Raw genomic sequence first — 19,503 nt, 5'->3', positions numbered from 1 at the left:
GGCCTAGGCTTGTCTGGGGCGTGGGGAGGAGCCGGCAAACCTGCCAGACGGGTCCTGCGGGCGGGTGCTCCAGCCCGAATGGAGTTTACCTCGGGCTCAGCTGGGGAGCGTGGCGTTTACTCACACCTGGCTGCACGGCCACCCCGCTTGCCCTGCGCCTCCTGGACTGGCTCGGCCTTGCAGCTGGCGCAGGCCTTGTGGCCTGTAAAAACCTGCACCCAGCCAGGCGGTGCTGCGTCAGGCCTGGCTCGCCTGGCGCGTTTGCCAGCCCTAAAGCACAAGGAGTTTGTTGTCTGCACCTTTACATACTAGCCTGACCCAATTCCCAGTTAGGGGGTCTCTGCATCTTGGTGCTGGCCAGGCCTGGAACCCCACAAACGTCTTTCCCACCCCTGGCTCATCCAGCGAGCAGGCGCTGAGCGCTGCTGGGGCCTATGAGTGTGGGGCGCAACCCAGCCTTGCTATGGGGCTGGGGGCTTTGCTGCCCCTGTTGCTCCAGTGAGCCTAACCCCGTCCCTGCCCAGAAGCGCCCCCTCCCGCAAGCAGGCTAGCCCTGCTGCTCCCTGCCCCGTGACAGGGAGAGCCTTGCGCCTGGGAGCTCAGTTATAGCCGGGGGGTGCTCAGCGGGGGAGCAGCCTGTTGAGGGTCCGGAAGACCCGTCTTCCCCTGGGAGCAGAGTCAAAGGAGCAAGTGTGGCCCCAGCACCCCCCAAGCCAGCCCGTTACCCAAGCCAGGCTGGGCATGCAGCCATCTGCCCGTCCACGGGCCAGGCTGGGAGCTGCTGACGTAACTGGGGGGTCATTTCACAAAGAAGAGGCAAGCGCTCTCCTCCCTGCTGCTGGCCCCTCGGCCTCCGCCATTCTCTGCTTCCCGTCCGTCCGTCCGTCCCACTCTCCTCCTGGCTGGCATGGGGCTCCCCTTCCCTATCCCCACCTGGCCTGCGGTGGAGAGGCCTCCCAGGGGGAAAAGCCAGGCGATTTGCAGTGTGTGTGTGTGTGGGGGGGGGGGGGGTTGCCTTGGTGCTGGGGGGTGGGGGGAGGTGAGTCACAGGCCCTGGGAGGAGTAGCAGCTCCACTTGCAAAATCCCTTTTGCAACATGCCTGGAACCTGGCTCCTTTCCCCGGCCTGGCCTGGCCCAGAGTCCCCCGGCCATGGGGCAGCCCCATGCACTCTGCAGGACTCGGGCCTCCAGGGCAGGTTCCAGCCAGTGGTAGGGCCCTGTTGGGCTCCGTGGCCTCCAGGAATTCAGTGGCACTGCGCCCCCTGTATGGGTATGAGCTGGGTATGGAGAGCGCTGGCCCTTCCAGACCAGGGGCTGCACGGGAACTCCAAGGAGTCACCCCCCCTAAATGCTGCGCCCACTGGGAGTGGCCCAGTGGGGCCCTGAGGAGCTCTGAGCCCCCATGGCACCATGCTGACACCGTGCACACCTGCCCAAGCCTCGCTCTCATGGGGAGGGGCAGCCCCTGGCTGGAACCTGCCCTACCTAGAGAGCCTGAGAGAAGAGCTGGGGGGAGGGGGCCTTGGGAAGCGGGTCCCGGGTTCCTCTCTGGTTGAGGGGGCAGGGAGCCACAGACCCACCCAGACTGGGACCCTGGCAGGGGACGAGGAAAGTTTTGCACAAGGGCCTCGCTGGTACCAGGCTGGCAGCAGTGCCTGTAGGGCAGCTCGGGCACCAAGCCGCCGGTTAAACCTCCGGCATGCAAGGAGCCTGTCCCCGCCCCGGGCCCCCTGCCTCCCTGGGCCCGCCCCCTGCACAGGCTTCCCTGTGGTGCCACCCCCAGGTCTCAGCTACCTGCCTGTCTGCACGGATCACACAGCAGCCCTGGCCTTTGCTCCCGAATTAGGCGCTGGGCCAGCCGCCCCCGCCATGTTCCCCAGACCCAGTCACGTCACCACTGGCAGGGGCCAGCTCCCGCCTGGGCACTCTGCTCAGCCATAAATAGCCTGCAAGGTGTGGGTCCTGGCCCTTTGGGCACCGCCCGCCACGTGCGCCACCCCCCGTGTTTGTCTCGCACCATGTTTACACCTTGCACGCTCACCTTTGTCCTGCACACGTCGCCTAGCATGTGAAGGGAGAGTCATGTGAAGGGAGAGTCATGCCTGAGCGGGCATTGCCCTGCCCTGGCACTGACCTCACCCCTACCCCCTGCCCTCACCTCACCCCCCAGCCGGGTCGGGCCCCCAGCGCGGTGGTGACCCCAAACCAACCCTACCTCCATCCCTGTCCTGCTCCTGTGCTTTGCCCAGCGCTGCTTCTGCCCTGCCAGCATCGTGGAGAGGCACCCCTGCCCTGCCAGCACCCAGACTCCTGGCCCCTAGATTGGGGGGAGCTCATCACGCACCCCAAACCTCACCTGTATTGGAAATCCAGGGGCTGACAATACGATCACCCCCTTGATCTGCCAGCTATGGGGCACGGGCCTCGCCATGAGGCCCTGAGCTCCCACCCCATATGGCCATCCCTACTTCACTTGGGGCTTTGTCCCTCCACCCCCAGCCCTGAATCCTTCATCCCCACAGAGCAAATGACAAGGCCCCTGGGTCGGCAGCTCCCCCCGCCACCTCCAGCAAGCGTGCACGGAGTGATGGCCTTGGAGTGAAATCATAGCCATAAATCCTGTTATCACCAGGCTACTGCTGGCCATGGGGGAAGGTCGCCCCAGCGCAATTGGGGGTGGGACAGCTGGGAACCAGCAGGGCTCTGCCTAGCCTCTGCTCACCCGTTGGTTGTACCCGTGCTGGTGGGGGCCTGGCTGCTCCTTGTTCCAGAAATGGGGTGTCCCGGGGGCCTTCAGGCGGGAAGGGGCCTGTCCTGGCTTGGTGTGTCTGGCTCTTTCCTGGGGCAGAGGCCCAGGGAGCTAGGCAAAGGCTGGCATGACGGGTCGTCTCACAATTCCCTTTGCCCACTGCTTCAATTCCTGCCAGGCTCGGCAGCTCTGGAGCCTGGAGCGGGGGGGTCTCTGAAGGTGCCTCATGAGCTGTTATCACCACCAGGGTATCAGGGCTGTCAGTGGTTTGTGGGGAGGAGCTGGGAGTCAGGACTCCTGGGTTCTATGCTTTATTGTGACCCTGACTCTCTGTGTGATCCTGTCCCCACTTTGTGCCTCAGTTTCCCCTGTTAGCTGTACAGTGGGGCTAACCCCACCTTCGCCCTGGAGGGTGTAGGATTAAAGCATTTTGTGCCCCATGTGGGCCACCCCAAAGGTCATTACTGGGAGATTACAAATGCATGCAAGCAGTGGCTGCCCAAGCCAAGCCAGCTTGTTGGGAGCCGGACTCCTGCTAATGCAGTAATTAGAAGTTATGGGCTGGCTTCAGGGCTGGCTGTGAAGAGGGAAGATGAAAGAGGCCACGGTGAGGGCCCCCCACCACCATAGGAAGCAGCAGCCAGCAATGGTAGCTGGGTGCGGATGCAGATGGGGCAGGTGCTGGGATCTGGGCAGGCCGTGGGGGCCTATCTGGGGGATCTGGCACCTCACTGACCCCAGTGGACCTGGGGTAGTGGAAGGAAGGCCTGGCCTCGTTCTTTGGTCATCGCATCCAGCAGCCCATGTGACATGCACATTCGAGAGATGCCCTGGGGGTCTGGAGGCTTGACCCTGACCGGCGCATGGCCCAGTGGGAGGTGACTGGTGTGGGAAGGTGTGTCAGGACCCACTGCCCTACGGAGCCCGGTGACAGCCACGGTGCCAAGACTCAGAGGTGAAGTTGTCTTACCAAGACCTTCCAGCGGCTCCAGGGACCAATCCCAGCGTGGCTGCAGCCAGCTCCAAGCACGCGTGGGGCATGCAACATTACCCACAATCAATGGCTCATTATGTAACAAACAAGGGGAAAGTGGTTTTGCAAACGTGGCTGAGTTATCAGCTCCCGAGACTCCGGTGAAGCATCACTCGGCTTAACAAGAATGGATCGGTGTTCGGGGCATAGCGTGCTGCCATGCGCCGGTCAGCTGGCTAAGGAGACATGCCTCTGGCCTGGATGTGGGAATGGCTCTCCCAAGGGCCCCAGCGCTGCAAAGCCCCAGCCCCGGGCTGGAGCAATCTCCCTTTGGCAAAGCAATTCTACTGGGAAGGTATTTCACAATATCAAACAAACGGAGAGCAAATAGGAGTGGGGGTGGGGGAGCTGGGCATGTTTGTGGCTGGTGCAAAGCCCTGGGAGAATAGACATAGCTGATAAGGGGGAAAGGAGGCGGGTGCCTGTTATCCAGCTACCTGCCTATCAAAATCTGGCTCTGTCCCCTACACCTTATCAGCTGCTCCCCAAGCCCCACTTGCCCAGATGTTTTTGATGTCCCCAAAACACACCAGATAAAGCAGGTTCTCTGGGAGGTGTGTAGGGACAGCATTGCCTGCAGGCCAGCTGGCCGCTCTCCAGGATCCCTTCACCCATCACTGACATGCAGCCACCTCAGGGCCAGGGAGGGGTAGCTGTTCTAAGGCCGCCCGCCTGCAGTCCACAGCTTAGCCGAACCACTGGCAAAACTCCCACTGGCTTCAGTGGGGCAGGAGTTTGGTCTTCACCTGTGCCCAGCACCAGGCCAGGACTCTTTGGCCAGGAAGTGCGGAGCCCAGTATCCCTGCAGTGAGCACGGGCCGCCAGGGCGCCTCAGAGCGGGCGCTCAGCCCTGGCTGAATGGCTGGCAGGCTGCCCGCACCAGGCCAGGCTCATGCCCAGTGACACCAACATGAGCCAGGGCTCACTCGGCTGCTGCCTAATAACACAGGGGAGCCGTGCGGGCACCAGTACAGGACCCAACCCACCCCCAGAGATGGGGCCCAGCTCCCGGGGCAGTGTTCCCAGGTGCCTGGTTTGTGTTGCTGTGTGGCCTTGTGCTGTGCTGTGTGTTATCCTGGTACCGCTGTGTGTGTGTGTCACTCTCCAGGTTGCTCTGCCATACCTGAGGCTGTGTGCTGTCCTTTGCTGTTTGCTTGTTGTCTAGTGTGATGCTGTTCTTTAGCTCTGGGCGGACTCGGTGCATTGTCATTGTGCTGTGTGTTCTGTGGCTGGGCCTGTGTGTTGTTATGTGGCTCCATATTGTGACGGTGTTTCTCCATGGGCTATTGTGTTGCTCGGTGCGGTTTCTGTTGTGCTCTGGGTGGGTTATTGCTCTGTGGCCTTGTTGTGGTTCTTTGTGTAGCCTTGTGCTGCTCTGTTTGTAGGCCCCGTGTGTTGAACCGCCCCGTGTTGTTGTCTCTCGCTGGGGGCGGGCCGGCTCCTCCCGCCCGGGGCGGGCCCGGTACATAAGGCGGCGGCTGGGCTGCCGTGCCCGGCACACGGCGACCCCCGACCGGCCCCATGGCGCTGCTCTGGGCGCCCCTGCTGGGCATCTGCTGCTGGCTGGCGGCCGCGGACCGGCACCCCGTGTTCTGGAACAGCTCCAACCCCAGGTGAGTGCGGGGCCGCATCCCGCCTGCCCCTCCGCCGGGGAGCCCCGGGCAGCCCCCAGCCTGCCCCAGCCTGCCCGCCCTCCGCCACGCCCGGCCCCGGGACCCCCGAGCCGCCCACCACCCGGGCCCCGGGGCGCTCGGGAAGGAGCCAAACGAAACGGGCCTGGGAACAACCCGAGGGTGCCCGGCTGCGCCCGACCCGTGCTCCGGTCAGGCGTCGGGGGATCTCGGCTCCGGCTCCGGCGGGTGCCGGGCTCTGGGACCGGCCGCGCTGTCTGGTGGCGGGGTCTCCCCCGCGCCCCACGGCGGAGTTTGTAAACACGTGGGGGGCGGCCCCCGCCCTGCCCCGCTGGGAGCCCCGAGGTGCCCGGGGGCCGCCGCTCCAGCGGCTGGGAGGCGAACGGGGAGCCCGGGGAGGTTCGGCCTTTGTTCGCGGCGCGCAGGGCTGCGGGCTGAGCCGGGCTCGCCAGCAGGTCCCGGTAACGATCCTTCGCCCAAGCGGCGCCTCCCTCCCCGCTTCGCCCCGGCTGTGACCGGCCCCTGCCAGCCGCGGCTCCGCGACGGGACCTGGCCTGAGCTGGGCGGGTCCGGGGGCCACGGGGGGAGCCGAATAAGAGCGGGCTCGCCCCACGGGCTGCGGGAGGGGGTCAGCCCTGGCCCTGCCAATCCCGGCCGGTGCAGCTGGCGGGGCTGAAGTTCACCCGCCACGGGGTGTTTGTGCCAAGCGCTGGGGGGGGACCCAGCTGGCCTTTCCTTTCCCAGGACCCAGCTCCCTGCTGGACATGGGCCTCTTCCTTCCCGGGGCTGGCGGGGGGCCAGGGGAAGGCGCCAGGGGCACGGGGAAGCGCGTGCACCGGCAGGAAGCCTGTTGACAAACACATCGGTGGGGCAGCTGCAGGAGGCAGGATGTGGGGCTGGCCGTGGCCAGACTGTGCGGAGTCTGCCCCGGAGTCAGCGCCAGGTGTGGGGCTGATGGGGCAGGCGGGTCCCAGGGGGTTTGGGACCCTCTGTCCGTGCCAGGCGCTTGCCCTCGGCCCGGGTCAGCTGGGGGCCGGGGCGCTGGTGTCCCCTTCCCAGGGAAGATGGGGGCGAAGCTCCTGGCTCTGACAGGCTGGCGAGCAGGGGAAGCCCGGACTCCGCCGGTGGAATTACCCGCTGGAGACACGCCTGGTGTGTGCTTGCTGGGAGCCACCCCCAAAACTCCCCAGCAGGAGGGGCCGATGCCCTCCCCCGGAGCCGGAGCTCTCCACCTGGGCACGGGGGCCAGACAGAGGGGCCTCCCCAGCTGCGTGGGGCAAGCGGGGGGCTGTTGGTCTTGAAGCACTCAGCTGCCCGCCCCAGCTTGCTTCGGGGTGCGAGGTCGCCTGCTCACTGGCCCCAGGAGTGGGCCCCAGGAGAGAAGCTGCTTCCTACCCCCGCCCCAGCTGTTGTGCTGTCTGCTGCAGCCTGCCCCAGAGGTGGCTGCAATTCTGAGGGTGTCTGTGAGGTACCTGGACTGCAGGGGCTGGAGCAGGGTCAGGGGCTAGCTAGTTTGGGAGAGGGGAGCTGCTGCCCCCCCCCCCCCCATGGCCTCTCAGGGAGCAGTGCCCAGTTCCCCCCTATGTCACCATGTCTGAGAGCCTGCCTGCAGCCGGAGGGGCAGCCCTTGTCTGCCCCGGCATGGGGAGAGGAGCCCTAATGAGGTGATGAGATGGGGGACCAGCATGGAGCAGAGACTGGCCATCTGCCCTGGCTAATGGGGCAGCTGCGACAGCTGCTCAAACTCCTGGCTCCCAGGGGATGAGCAACAGGACACCGAGGGAGGGAGCAGTTATTCTCTGGGACATGCCTCCCCCCCCCCCGGGGGTGTCTCCCTCCTCCACAACCCCCAGCCCCCCAGGCTCCCCAGGCTGCATCTCCACTGAGCAAAGACAGCGGGTCTGTGACATCATGGGACAGGTTTGGGGTGGGCCCAGTGCCCACCCGGGGGAAGAGATGGGCCTGCCTGGGGGACAGGGTGATCGGCTCCCAGGAATCTCCCCTGGCGGAACCTGGAGCTCCCAGGGCAGCATTCGGTTCTTCCCTGCTCCAAGGCTCCTGGCCTGGCACCATGGGGAGCAGTGGGGCTTGGGGGTCTCCACCCCATGCTGGGCACTGGGGGGTTTAACAGGTTGTCACACCAGGGCACATTATTTTCCCATCTGTTTCTTCACCTCATAAAATGCCCCAGACTGCGGTGGGTGGGGGTGTGTGTCAGGGGGGGAAGCAAGATACAGTGCTGGGAAATCAACCCCCAATCCAGTGGCTGCTCTGTTACCCCCATCCCCACAATCTGCACTGGCCCCTTTGCATCTGGGGCATCTGCCCCTTCCCTCCCCCCCCGGATGTCTGCCCCCCATGGTGCGGGCTGGCTGGGAGTAGAGGGCTGAATTCTTGTCAGCACAGTCTCTCCCTGCCTGCATCTGCCTGCTCCGTGCTGACCGCCCTGCCCACTGACCGCTCCTCCTGGCCCCAGGTTCCTGTTGGATGACTACACAGTGGAGGTCCGGCTCAACGACTACCTGGACATCATCTGCCCGCACTACGAGGAGGGCAGCGTGCCGGCCCGCACCATGGAGCGCTACACTCTCTACCTGGTGGAGTACGAGGAGTACGCGGCCTGCAAACCCCACTCCAAGGAGCAGATCCGCTGGGAGTGCAACAAGCCAGCCGCCCTGCACGGCCCTGAGCGGTTCTCAGAGAAGTTCCAGCGCTTCACGCCCTTCACCCTGGGGAAGGAGTTCAAGGAGGGACATAGCTACTACTACATCTGTGAGTGCCCAGGGAGCAGGGCCTGGCTGGGGCTATGGTGGGGGGCACAGGGGCTGGCAGGGGTGGGGCCTGACTGGGGGCACAGGGGCTGGCGGGGGTGGGGCTTGGCTGGGGACACAGGGGCTGGTGTGTGTGGGGCCTGGCTGGGGCTATGGTGGGGGGCACAGGGGCTGGCGGGGGTGGGGCTTGGCTGGGGACACAGGGGCTGGTGTGTGTGGGGCCTGGCTGGGGCTATGGATGGGTGCACTGGGGCTAGGGGTTGGGGAGGGGCCTGGCTGGGGATAGGGGTGGGCGCAGTAGGGCTGGGGGGTATGAGGCCTGGCTGGGACTATGGTGGGGCACATGAGCTGGGGCGGCCTGGCCAGGGCTGTGGTGGTGGGCACAGGGGCTGGTGCGTGTGGGGCCTGGCCAGGGCTATGGATGGGTGCACTGGGGCTGGGGGTTGGGGTGGGGCCTGCCTGGGGATAGGGGTGGGCACAGTGGGGCTGGGGCAATGAGGCCTGGCCGGGACTATGGTGGCTCACATGGGCTGGGGCGGCCTGGCCAGGGCTGTGGTGGAGGATGGAGGCCAAGTGGGAAGGGGAGTGCACTGGTTCGTGGGAGGCGGGGAATAATGTGGGGGTGACATGGTCTTTAAGGTGTTACATGTCCCCCACCCCCTAAGGGTCTGCTCTCTGGCCCCTGCTCTGATTGGCCTGGGAGAGACCCTGACTCCATGGGCCTCTCCTGACAGCGGGAGAAATAGCCCTTGTGGGCACGGAGAGCACAGCTCTGACCCACCCGTCTCTTGCTTACAGCAAAGCCAATTCACCACCACGGCGACGGCTGCCTGAAGCTGAAGGTGACTGTGGCTGGCAAAACCAGTGAGTATCTCTGGGGTCTTGGTCCCGCCCAGCCGGGCACGGAGCCCCCCAGCAGCCTGGCTGTATCACCATGCCCTGCGCACCCTCCAGGCATCCAGGGAAGGGCAGCCTGAGTCACTAGGACCCTGGCTCCCTGCGGCTCTGGGGGAGGGTCACAGCCCTGCGCGGGTACAAAATGTGCATCCCCATCGGATCTGCCAGCATGGTCCATGGCTAGAAAGCGGCTCCCCGTGGATTTGCAGGGCTCTAGGCATGGGAACGACACAGGCTGCAGAGCAGAGAAGGGCTGAGGCCACACCTGGGGCACGGGTTGGCTGCTGGGGCATGCGGTCAGTAACAGGCCTTCGTGCTGCCCTTCACCTGCTTGTCTCTGTGTTTGCTTTGCAGCTGGGACGCCGCCCGTCCACACCCCGGTGCAGAAGGGGGGGATCCAGGCAGGTACGTTACTGGCTCTGACCAACAGACCCTAATGGGCTGGTGTGGTCTCTGCCATACGAGGGGCTGTGGGGAGCAGCAGGCAGCTGGGCAAAGGCGTTCCCCATGGAGCTGTGCGTCTGGCAGCCTCAGTCCAGATTCTTGAGATCCCCTCCCACTAGAGTACAGGGAAGAGCCTGCTCCAGGGCCTAGGTCTGGACTGCCGGGGCTGCAGGGGGCTGCAGGCCAGGCAGAAGGGAGCAATGCGGGATTGGGGGTCAGGATGAAGGGCAGCCACAAACTGTGGGAGGGAGCTTGCACAGCATGTGCCTGGCCGGCTCGCCGTTGGCTTGCGGCTCACACGTGACCCCAGTTGCTGGGTGTCAGCCACTGGCTGCAACTCAGGCCCCGGACCCCCACGTCTGAGAGCTCACGCGGCTCCTGCTTTCTCTCCTCTTGCAGACGACGCGGACGTGCAGGTCCTGAGGAGTGTGGGCCAGAACTCGGCGCTGCGGAGCGGCAGCCCTGTCACCTTGCTCAGCCTCCTGCTGCCCCTGCTGGTGCCGCACGGCCTGTGAGGTGGGAGCCTGGCTGAGCCGCTGGATGGCTACTGCTGCCGGGAATGGACCCTGTGGCCCAGAGAGATGCAGGCCCCCGGCTGGGCTGTTGCAAACACTCACGTGAGCGGCTCTCGCGTGTGCGCACCCAGCTGGGGTCTCAGCCAGGCGTGCGTTGGCAGCCCAAGGACTTATTACGGGTCGAATGACCCAAAGTGGTCAGTATTACGGGTCGAATGACCCACAGCTGAGCTGAGCAACCAAAGCCGCCACAGCCCTGCGGGGAGCGGCCTCTCCTCCTTACCGCCAAAGAACAGACCGCCAGAACTCGCCACCACTCGCTTTGAGAGCGGACGACAGCGGCTGCTGCCCTGGCCGGGTGGCCGGCCAGTGGCTCTGGACTCGGAGGGGGTGGGGTGCTGGCACCTCTGGCCAGCTGAGCCAGCCCCCGCGGCGTGCGCAGGATGGACAGGCCTTGCGGGCTGGTGGTGTGGAAGTGTCCTGCAGGCGGAGGCACGTGTGCGGCCCACACAAATGGCCCATGGACAGCCTGTCGGTAGGGCTGAGCACATCCCAGGCTGGAGCAGGACCTCCTGGAGCAAAATATTTCTTCTGGCGCAGGACCCTAGTGTCAGTGACGTGGGGTGTTGGGATTCCGGACGGTGTGACACCTGGAAAATAATGTATAGATCTGTCTGGAGCAGGTGCCCCCTCCCCAAATTCTGACCTCCCCTGGCAGTTCTGCTGACTGCACATTGGCCAGGGGCCTGGGGCTGGCTGGCCTGAAGCAGGGAGCTGGGCTGCAGGCTCCCCAGAGGAGATGAACACGTCCTCCACAATCACCTGAGGATGGAATGAGCTGGCAACCCCAAACCCATGACACCCCCATTCCCTCTACCCACCCCAGCCTGGCCTCTCCAGAAACACTGAGAGCTGGAGTTCCTTTGGCACTAACTCCCAGCCCCATTCCTGTCTGCCTAGGCTCATTGCCACAGTATCTCTTCCTCCTCTCCTTGCCCCACCCAGGACTCCCTGTCCTCTGTAAAGCAGCCACCTGTAAAGGAAACAGGGTGGGGCAGAGGCTGAGTGTAGCTGCTGCCTGGCTGGAGTTCCCACCACCTGCAGGTCTCTAGACTTCCTGTATTCCTGTCTCCACGGCCTGGGTGCACCTCGGTGCCTGGATGGGGTGAGGGGCTCATTCACCCACACACCTGCTGGGCCCTGCACAGAGCAGTGTATATAATGTGTCTCGATTTGTAAAGCTTCCTTTTTACCACTGAAATTTTTATACAAATGGTCTTGAATAAACACTTTTGGATACGGCTGGGCCGCTGCTGCTGGAGAAGGGGTGGGGAAAGGTGCCAACTGCACTTGTCCAACAGGCCTGGCAGGACAGTACCGTAGCACCTCTGGGACTCCCCCAACCTGGGCAACAGGACGCCCAAGCCTCTCCACCTCCTCCCAAGCTTCCAGCTCAGATCCAGGCCCCCCTGCAGGGGCAGCACCCAGGCCCCAGCTGGATCTCCCTGGCTAGAGCCACAGAGAAGGCGACAGGCAGAGAGAGTGACCCCTGGTCCAAGCCTGCCCTGCCCAGGGCTGCCCTCTCCTACCAGCCAGAGGCCTCCTGTGGGTTCAAGGCCCTCCCGGGGCAGCCTGCCCCTTGCCAGCCTTCTCCACTCCTGGGAAAATGGCTGGCTGGTGCTGCTGGCCAAGCGGGTGGGGCCTCTGGGGGTGAGGTGGGTTGAGCAGTGGGCTCTTGGCTACATGGCTGTTGTAATTAGTTAATTAACTGGCTGGGTTTGCAGAGAGCTTTGGAGTGGAAAATGCCAAAGCCCCTGTGGCTGACGCTATCCATTATTTCGATCTAGATTCACAAATGCTTCCCGAGCAGGGCGGAGGAGAGGGGAGGGGACTCACTCTGAAGGGGTGGGCTGAGTTGGGCCATGAATGCCCCTGACCATCTCTCCCTGCGCCCCCACCAAGCTGTGCTGTGTTTCCAGGCCTCTGGCGGCTGCAGCCCCACTGGGACAGACGTGGCTGGCAGCAATGAACGAAAATCAAACAGACTCATCCAGGGCCATGCAGCATCTCTTTGACTCCCGCTCCCCAGAGCGGCCAGGCTCGGCTCCTCTCCCCTTCCCCAGCCTTGGGCTGAGGGGCGACTCCTGTCCTGGGGAGGAGGAAATGCCTTCAAAACCCTGCTCCAGGAGGCAACTCCCAGGCCAACTCCCCCTTTGTGCACCAGAGCCAGGACTGTCCTCGGAGCAGAGGTGTGAGCACCGCAGCCCTGAATGTATTTATTCCCCTCCCGTAGGTACCAGGGCTGCGCTGTTACCCCATAGCAGAGACGGGAACTGAGGCCCAGAAAGGCTGAGTGCCTGTGGCAGAGCAGGGATTGGACCTGGGTATCTGATGCCCAAAACGCTGGGCTCTCTGTCCCCTCCAGGGTCCTCCTAGCCCGGCGCTTGGATGGGTCCCACTGGCCACAGCACTTGACGCTGCACCACTAGGCAATCAAGTGCTCCACAGGGAGACCCGAGTCTGCAGCAGAGCCAAAACCGAGCCCAGCTACCAGGCTGTCGACACAGAACTGTCCCTTCACGCTCACAGGCAGCAAACCCCTCGCCCCACGCAGCTGGGGAACCCCAGGAACCCTGGTTCCAAACCAGGCCATCTCTCGGTGGCCTGTGGCTGGCAGCTGGTCCAACCGGTGCAGGCTGCAATGAGTCAAGTGAGAGACTGGCACATCCGGAGCCTAATTACCACCCGCTGGAGACAGGACGAGATGCAACATCCGGGCAGCTGTGCAGGCATCACCCCAAGCCCAGCTGATGAGCAGACACAGGCGCTGAGGCAGCCACTCACCCTGCCAAAGTCACCGGAGGCTCGCCAGTGTCCTGGGCAAGGAGGGGGACAGTCCCCCAGCACCTGCAAGGTCCAGGCATGGCGGCCTCGCTCCTCTCTGCCCACCTGGGAATGGGAAGGGGCCTAGGAGCCTGAGCAGCCTTCACAAGCCCTTGAGCTGGCCTCCTGCGGCAACTAGCCCCCTTCCCAAAGAGGCAGACCCCAGGAGATGGAGTTAGGCTGGAGCCAAACTCTCCAGGCCCATCAGCCCAAAGCAACAGCCTCAGCCGAGCTCTGGCAGCTGGGCACAGACCGAGCAGGAAATGCCCTGCCTTTCAATGCCCGTAGCAGGTGTTGCCCGCCCCATCTCTGCCACCTGGTTAACGCACTGGCCCTGCCACAGCCCTGCTGCTCCACACCAACAACCAACCCCACGTCCTTGGGCTGGGGGCAGACGACACGCGACTGCGCCCTGCCCCTTCATTCTGTGATGTGTCCACGCACGGCCAGGGGGGAAGCAGCTGGGACACCGTCACGGGAGGAATGGGGCACAGGGGGGCAGCCAGGCCCACGCAGAGTCCCGCAGAGCAGCAGCAGCCAGTGGGCCTGGGAGGCAGCCGTGGTGGATCCACGGGGCAGCGGGCCCAGGGAATGTGCAGCAATGACACCAGGCCCAGGCCCTGGCTCCGGCTCCCAGCTTCCGTTCAGGGAACCCATCTAGCTACTTCTGCGGCTCCGGGTGTGCAGACAGGGCTGCGGCTCCCAGCCTGGGAGGTAGGTGAGTCAGGCTCCACCTCCCCCACTTCACAGACAGGCTGGGAAAGTTGGGAAAGGGGCAGTGAGTCACCCAAGGCTGCACAGGGCCTCGCAGACAGGAACTGAACCCAGGAGTCCTGGCTCCAGTCAAACACGGCCTGAGCCACCGGTGCCCCCTGCCCTGGGGACATCACCCCCTCTCTGGACCAGCCTGCACCTGGGGTCATGGGGGACGATTCCCCCACATCCCAAAGCCCAGGGCCACAGGGTTCCCCGCTGCTCCCTTCTGCCCCATGGGGACGGATCTGAGGGTGATATTGGGGGGAGGAGGGGTCTGGGATGGCAATATCTGGGAGCACCCAGGGAGGGCTGTTATGGGTGGCAGTGATTTTGGGGGGTAGGCAAGGATTGGGGGAATATCTGGGAGTGTCAGGGGATGGAAGTACAGGGGGTATAAGTGGGGAGCATTGGGGTGGTAATGCCCTGGGAGAGCAACTGCAGACGGTGGTGCTGGGGGTGACAGCGGGGAGGGGGGGTTGCTGAGTGTGTGTGAGATACCCTGGGTGTTTGTGGGCAATGTTGGGTGCTGGAGGAGTGACGGGGGCTGGGTGTGTGACAGGGGGCTGTGGGGGGATTGTTGGAGGGCTGTTATACTGTGATACTGGGGGGTGTTGAGGGTTGTTGGGGGGTGCCGAGGGGTGTCACTGTAGGGGTTTATTGGGGGTGACATGCGGGGTGTTTGGAGGGGCTGGAGCGCTATGGTGTCATACCAAAGGGGCTGTGGGGTGACATGGGGGACTGGGGGGTGACACGGGGAGCTGTGGGGGTCCAAGGGGTGACATGGGGGCTGTGGGGGAGTTGGAGGGGCGAGGGGTGACATGGGGGGCTGTGGAGGAATTGGGGGGGCCTGGATGCTGCACGGGGATACTGAGGGGGGCGCTGGGGGGGCTGTGGGGTGACACAGGGGCTGTGGGGTGACACAGGGGCTGTGGGGGAGTTGGGGGGCCCTTGGTGCTGCGGGGGAGTTGGGGGGCCCCGGGCACTGAGCTGGAGGCCGAGGGGGGCTGGGGGGGGTTGGGGGGCCCCGGGCGCTGCGCTGGGGGCCAAGGGGGGCTGGGGGGGTTGGGGGGCCCCGGGCGCTGAGCTGGAGGCCGGGGGGGGCTGGGGAGGAGTTGGGGGGCCCCGGGCGCTGCGCTGTGGGGCCGAGGAGGGCTGGGGGGGTTGGGGGGCCCCGGGCGCTGCGCTGGAGGCCGGGGGGGGCTGGGGAGGGGTTGGGGGGCCCCGGGCGCTGCGCTGGGGGCCGAGGGGGGCTGGGGGGGGTTGGGGGGCCCCGGGCGCTGCGCTGGGGGCCAAGGGGGGCTGGGGGGGTTGGGGGGCCCCGGGCGCTGCGCTGGAGGCCGGGGGGGGCTGGGGAGGGGTTGGGGGGCCCCGGGCGCTGCGCTGGGGGCCGAGGGGGGCTGGGGGGCCCCGGGCGCTGCGCTGGAGGCCGGGGGGGGCTGGGGAGGGGTTGGGGGGGCCCGGGCGCTGCGCTGGGGGCCGAGGAGGACTGGGGAGGGGTTGGGGGGCCCCGGGCGCTGCGGGCCGAGGGGGGCTGGGGGGCTGGGGGGCCGGGGGGGGCGGCGGGCCCCGGGGTGTCCGGCCCGGGGAGGTGCCGGGGGCGGGTCCCGGCGGGGCCCGGCCTCAGTCTCGGTCCCCGCCGGCCGCAGCCCGGGATGGAGCCGCCGCCGCTGCCGCTGCTCTCGGGGGCCTGCGTCGCCTGCACCCTCGGCATGTTCGCCACGGGCCTGTGAGTGCGGCCGGGCCGGGCCGAGCCGCGCCGCTTCCGGGTCCGCGTCCGGGTCCGGGCCAGATCCGGGCGGCGGCCGGGCTGGGGGCTGCGGGGGGAGCGAGGGGCCGGGCTGGGGGGCTGTGGGTTACTGGGGGAACTAGGGGCCGGGCTGGGGGGCTGTGGGTTACTGGGGGGACTAGGGGCCGGGCTGGGGGGCTGTGGGTTACAGGGGGGAGCGAGGGGCCGGGTTGGGGGGCTGTGGGTTACTGGGGGGGAGCGAGGGGCCGGGCTGGGGGGCTGTGGGTTACTGGGGGGGACTAGGGGCCGGGTTGGGGGGCTGTGGGTTACTGGGGGGGAGCGAGGGGCCGGGTTGGGGGGCTGTGGGTTACTGGGGGGGGAGCGAGGGGCCGGGCTGGGGGGCTGTGGGTTACTGGGGGGACTAGGGGCCGGGTTGGGGGGGCTGTGGGTTACTGGGGGGGACTAGGGGCTGGGTTGGGGGGCTGTGGGTTACTGGGGGTTGAGGGTGTCTGTGGGTTGCTGGGGGACTGGACTGGGAAGAGCTATGGGTTACTGGTGCTGGGGGTTGGGGTGTTGTGGGGTGCTGCGGGTTACTAGGGGGCTGCGCTGGGAAGAGCTATGGCTTACTAGAGGCTGGGGGGCTGCATTGGGGTGCTGGGGGTTGCTGGGGGTTGGGGTGTTGTGGGGTGCTGGGGGTTGGGGTGCTGGGGGTTACTAGGGGGCTGCGCTGGGAAGAGCTATGGCTTACTAGAGGCTGGGGGGCTGCATTGGGGTGCTGGGGGTTGCTGGGGGTTGGGGTGTTGTGGGGTGCTGGGGGTTACTAGGGGGCTGCGCTGGGAAGAGCTATGGCTTACTAGAGGCTGGGGGGCTGCATTGGGGTGCTGGGGGTTGCTGGGGGTTGGGGTGCTGTGGGTTACTAGGGGGCTGCGCTGGGAAGAGCTATGGGTTACCAGAGGCTGGGGGTTGCTGGGGGCTGGGCTGCTATGGATTACTAGGGACTGGGTGGGCCTGGGCATCGCTGTGGGTTGGCAGCTCTATGGACACAGGAACTTACCCCTGGGGGCTCCCTCCTTTCCCAGTGGCTACCCTGCCCCCAGCCCTGTGGGGTGGGCCGTGACTCGCATGGGCAGCTCCTGGCATGGCTGGGCCTTTACAGTTTGGCCAACTCCGAGCTGTCCTCAATCACGAGGATTTTTAAAAGAGCGACGTCCTCGGGACTGTCAGGGCTGGGGGGAGGCGGGTTCCGTTTGCCAGCATTTCTCTGCCGTCCTGAGGGCTGGGAATTTGCGCCTTGCCGGCGCTAGGAAGTTACCCCGGTTTATCCATCCCACTGCAGCTGGTTCACGCAGCCCCGAGTGCGGACGCAGCGGGGGGAGGCGCTGCCAGGGCGGGACGTGTCCCGTCAGGGGCGGGGGGAGCTGGCTGGGGAGGGGGCCCCGTCACACCGTGGGACTGGCCCATCCCTGGGGGTGCACCAGTCACTAGAGCCGTATAAAATCCTAACGCAGCTGGGCGCTGCCCCTGTTCAACACTGAGTCCAGAGCAGGCCCTACCCGCCATGTAACCACCTGACACCAAGGCTGACAAATGGCAAACGGCAACACTGCTTCTGGGTGTCACCCTTGTCACAGCCACTGCGGCAATGCCCTCTCAGACTCGGGGGGGGCTTGGGCCGGGATGGGGGGTTGGGTCCCCTCAGACTTGGGGGCATGGGAGGCATTTCTCACCTGTCTTATCCCTAGGACTGACCTGCGCCAGATGTTTCGGACACGGAGTGTGGAGAATATCCAGTTCCTGCCCTTCCTTACCACCGATGTAAAGTATGTCCAGCCCCTGCTGACATGAGGGGGACAGAGGGGGCGCAGGCCGGAGGGTCATGTGGTTGATGGAGTTGGGGCTCAAGTGGAGGGGGGCTTGGACAACAGCTGGGCAGGGCACACGCTCCAGCGGCTTGTACAGTGGTGGGGAGCACTTGCTCTGGGAGGTTCACGTACGGGGACGTGCTCCAGTGCTGGAGGGGCTCCCCAACCCACAGGCAGCAGTGCCGGTGACTACCCAGCCTGGTCTCCCCTTGCAGTAACCTGAGCTGGCTGAGCTACGGGTGCTTGAAGCAGGACTGGACACTGATCACCGTGAACACCATCGGGGCGGCGCTGCAGACCCTGTACATCCTGGTGTACCTCTGCTTCAGCCCCGAGAAGGTGGGTGGAGAGCAAGTCCCTCCCGCCTGCCAGGCTCCAGGGGGAGGTGGGAGGTGCCCTGGGGGAACGGGCGGGCTCGGAGGGATTCCTGTGAAGGGGCGGAGTTGGCATGAGGAGGGAGGTGCCTGGGGCGGGGTCCGGCAGTGGCATTTCTTGGGAGGGGGTTTCCTGTGCCATCGTGGTATCGGCCCTGACTGCCCTCTTCCCGTCCCCCAGCGCCGGGTTCTGCTGCAGAGCGCGGCCCTGCTGGGGGTGCTGACCCTCGGCTTCTGCTACTTCAACCTCCTGACCCCAGACGTGGACGTGCGCCTGGCACACCTGGGGCTCTTCTGCAGCGTCTTCACCATCAGCATGTACCTCTCGCCCCTGGCTGCCCTGGTGCGTGTGGCTCCCTCGCGGGAAGCATGCGGAGGGGAACCTGCCTAACTGGGGCGCTGGCCTGGGGCATGGGCCGTGTCACTGGCCTCTGGGGGGCGTTCTGCTGGTTTGGGGCAGAGCAGTGCATGCTGGGGCCTTTGGGTTCCTGCAGGTGAGGTGCCCAGTCCCTCAGCTTGGAGGCCTTGGGGTTGGGAGCCCAAAGGAGACCCCAGTGGGCCGCTCAGCTCTGGTTCTTCCTTGGCCCCACGGGCTCGCAGGAGACAGCTGTCACTCTGGGAGGGGCCCTGGCTGGGATCTGCAGGAAGCTCCCCTCAGTGCCCTGAACTTAGCCCCTTCTGTGTTCCCTGCAGGCCAAGGTCATCCGGACCAGGTCAACCCGGTGCCTGTCCTTCCCACTGACTGTGGCCACCTTCCTGGCCTCAGCCAGTTGGACGCTCTATGGCCTCCAGCTCAATGACCTCTACATCATGGTGAGTGCGGTTTGGCGGAAGGCTGGGGCCCCCCCTTCCGCTCACTGCCACATGGGGGGGCTGCCCTGGGAATCGTGGGGTGCAGGCCCAGACCCCAGCGAGCGCGGTGCGCTGTTCCCGAGCCATCCCGTGGAGTCCCCTGTGCTGCCTTGTGACCCGCGCTCAGGGCGATGGGTCCTGATTTTAATTAATTGGCTGGCAGACAGCCAATACAGCTTCCCCATGGCACGTGGCTGATGGAGCAGCTTGCGAGGGGAGGGCATGGGAAGAGTAAAACTGCTGCAGGATTTATAGCTCTCCTCTCTCTGTGCCCCCCGTTCCCTTCCCACTCAGGTCCCTAACGTCCCCGGGATAGTCACCAGCATCCTGCGGTTCTGGTTATTCTGGCAGTTCCCTCCGGACCAGGACAAGCTCTACAAGCCCCTGCAGGCCTGAGGCCTGGGACCTGCCATCTCTGCCATCCTGGGGCAGGAAGAAGCATCACTGAGCCCTTGAGGTGGGGAGCCAGCGGCAGGTGCAGACCCAGCTCCTCAGCCCATGGGTCGAATCATTTCCCTCCCCCCAGTACCTTCACTGACCGATGAAGGGAGGAGCCAATGCTCACACTGTGATTCTACTGCCCTTGCCCCTGCCCTGGTGGAGGCCCCTGCCAGCCGACCCTTAGGCCTGCCTTAGCCAAAGAGCCTTGCACGGCACTACACGGGTACTGCCCCCTGCCTGGGGCTCTGCTGCTCCTGGGGGGCTCTGAGGAGTCATGGCTGCCTTGCCGCAAGGGATGCCCCCCCCCAGCCATTTTCATTTTTCATTAGTTTGCTTTATTGGGAATAGTGCCTTTGACACTTCAGCAGTGCCCCTGCACCAACCTCCATGCACCTGGCCAGCTCTGGGGACTCTCTACCTCCCTGCTGTGCTCAATCATTCTAGGGGGGCTGTGGTGGGAGCCAAGTGCGGTGCTGGGGGGCTGCCCTCTTCTCTGTTGGATGCCTTGGTTTGTACTGCTGTTTTGTATGAGCATAAGTGCCTTTTAATAAATCAAAGCCAGAGTGTG

General features: G+C 65.3%; 2 protein-coding genes across 3 annotated transcripts; both read left to right on the top strand.

Moving 5' to 3' along the window:
• The first annotated feature begins 5,231 nt into the window (after nucleotides 1-5,231).
• Nucleotides 5,232-11,340, top strand: EFNA1 (ephrin A1). Of its 2 annotated transcripts, XM_007067831.4 has the most exons (5): nucleotides 5,232-5,396; nucleotides 7,891-8,186; nucleotides 8,984-9,049; nucleotides 9,437-9,487; nucleotides 9,926-11,340. In XM_007067831.4, exons 1-5 carry the CDS (start codon nucleotides 5,305-5,307, stop codon nucleotides 10,039-10,041), a joined length of 621 nt encoding a protein of 206 aa, XP_007067893.1. In that variant the 5' UTR covers nucleotides 5,232-5,304; the 3' UTR covers nucleotides 10,042-11,340. The 2 variants fall into 2 exon arrangements, with proteins under 2 accessions (XP_007067893.1, XP_027685874.1); XM_027830073.3 differs by lacking the exon at nucleotides 9,437-9,487 and having other exon boundaries at nucleotides 5,254-5,396.
• Nucleotides 11,341-15,250: 3,910 nt separating this feature from the next.
• Nucleotides 15,251-19,503, top strand: SLC50A1 (solute carrier family 50 member 1). The gene is made up of 6 exons (XM_037883362.2): nucleotides 15,251-15,406; nucleotides 17,149-17,226; nucleotides 17,484-17,607; nucleotides 17,824-17,985; nucleotides 18,336-18,455; nucleotides 18,789-19,503. Exons 1-6 carry the CDS (start codon nucleotides 15,333-15,335, stop codon nucleotides 18,888-18,890), a joined length of 660 nt encoding a protein of 219 aa, XP_037739290.1. The 5' UTR covers nucleotides 15,251-15,332; the 3' UTR covers nucleotides 18,891-19,503.

The sequence above is a fragment of the Chelonia mydas genome, chromosome 24 (assembly GCF_015237465.2).
Source record: "Chelonia mydas isolate rCheMyd1 chromosome 24, rCheMyd1.pri.v2, whole genome shotgun sequence".
Lineage (NCBI taxonomy): Eukaryota > Metazoa > Chordata > Testudines > Cheloniidae > Chelonia > Chelonia mydas.
The sequence above is the reverse complement of the archived record's forward strand: the minus strand, read 5'-3'. Positions and strand labels throughout refer to the sequence as shown.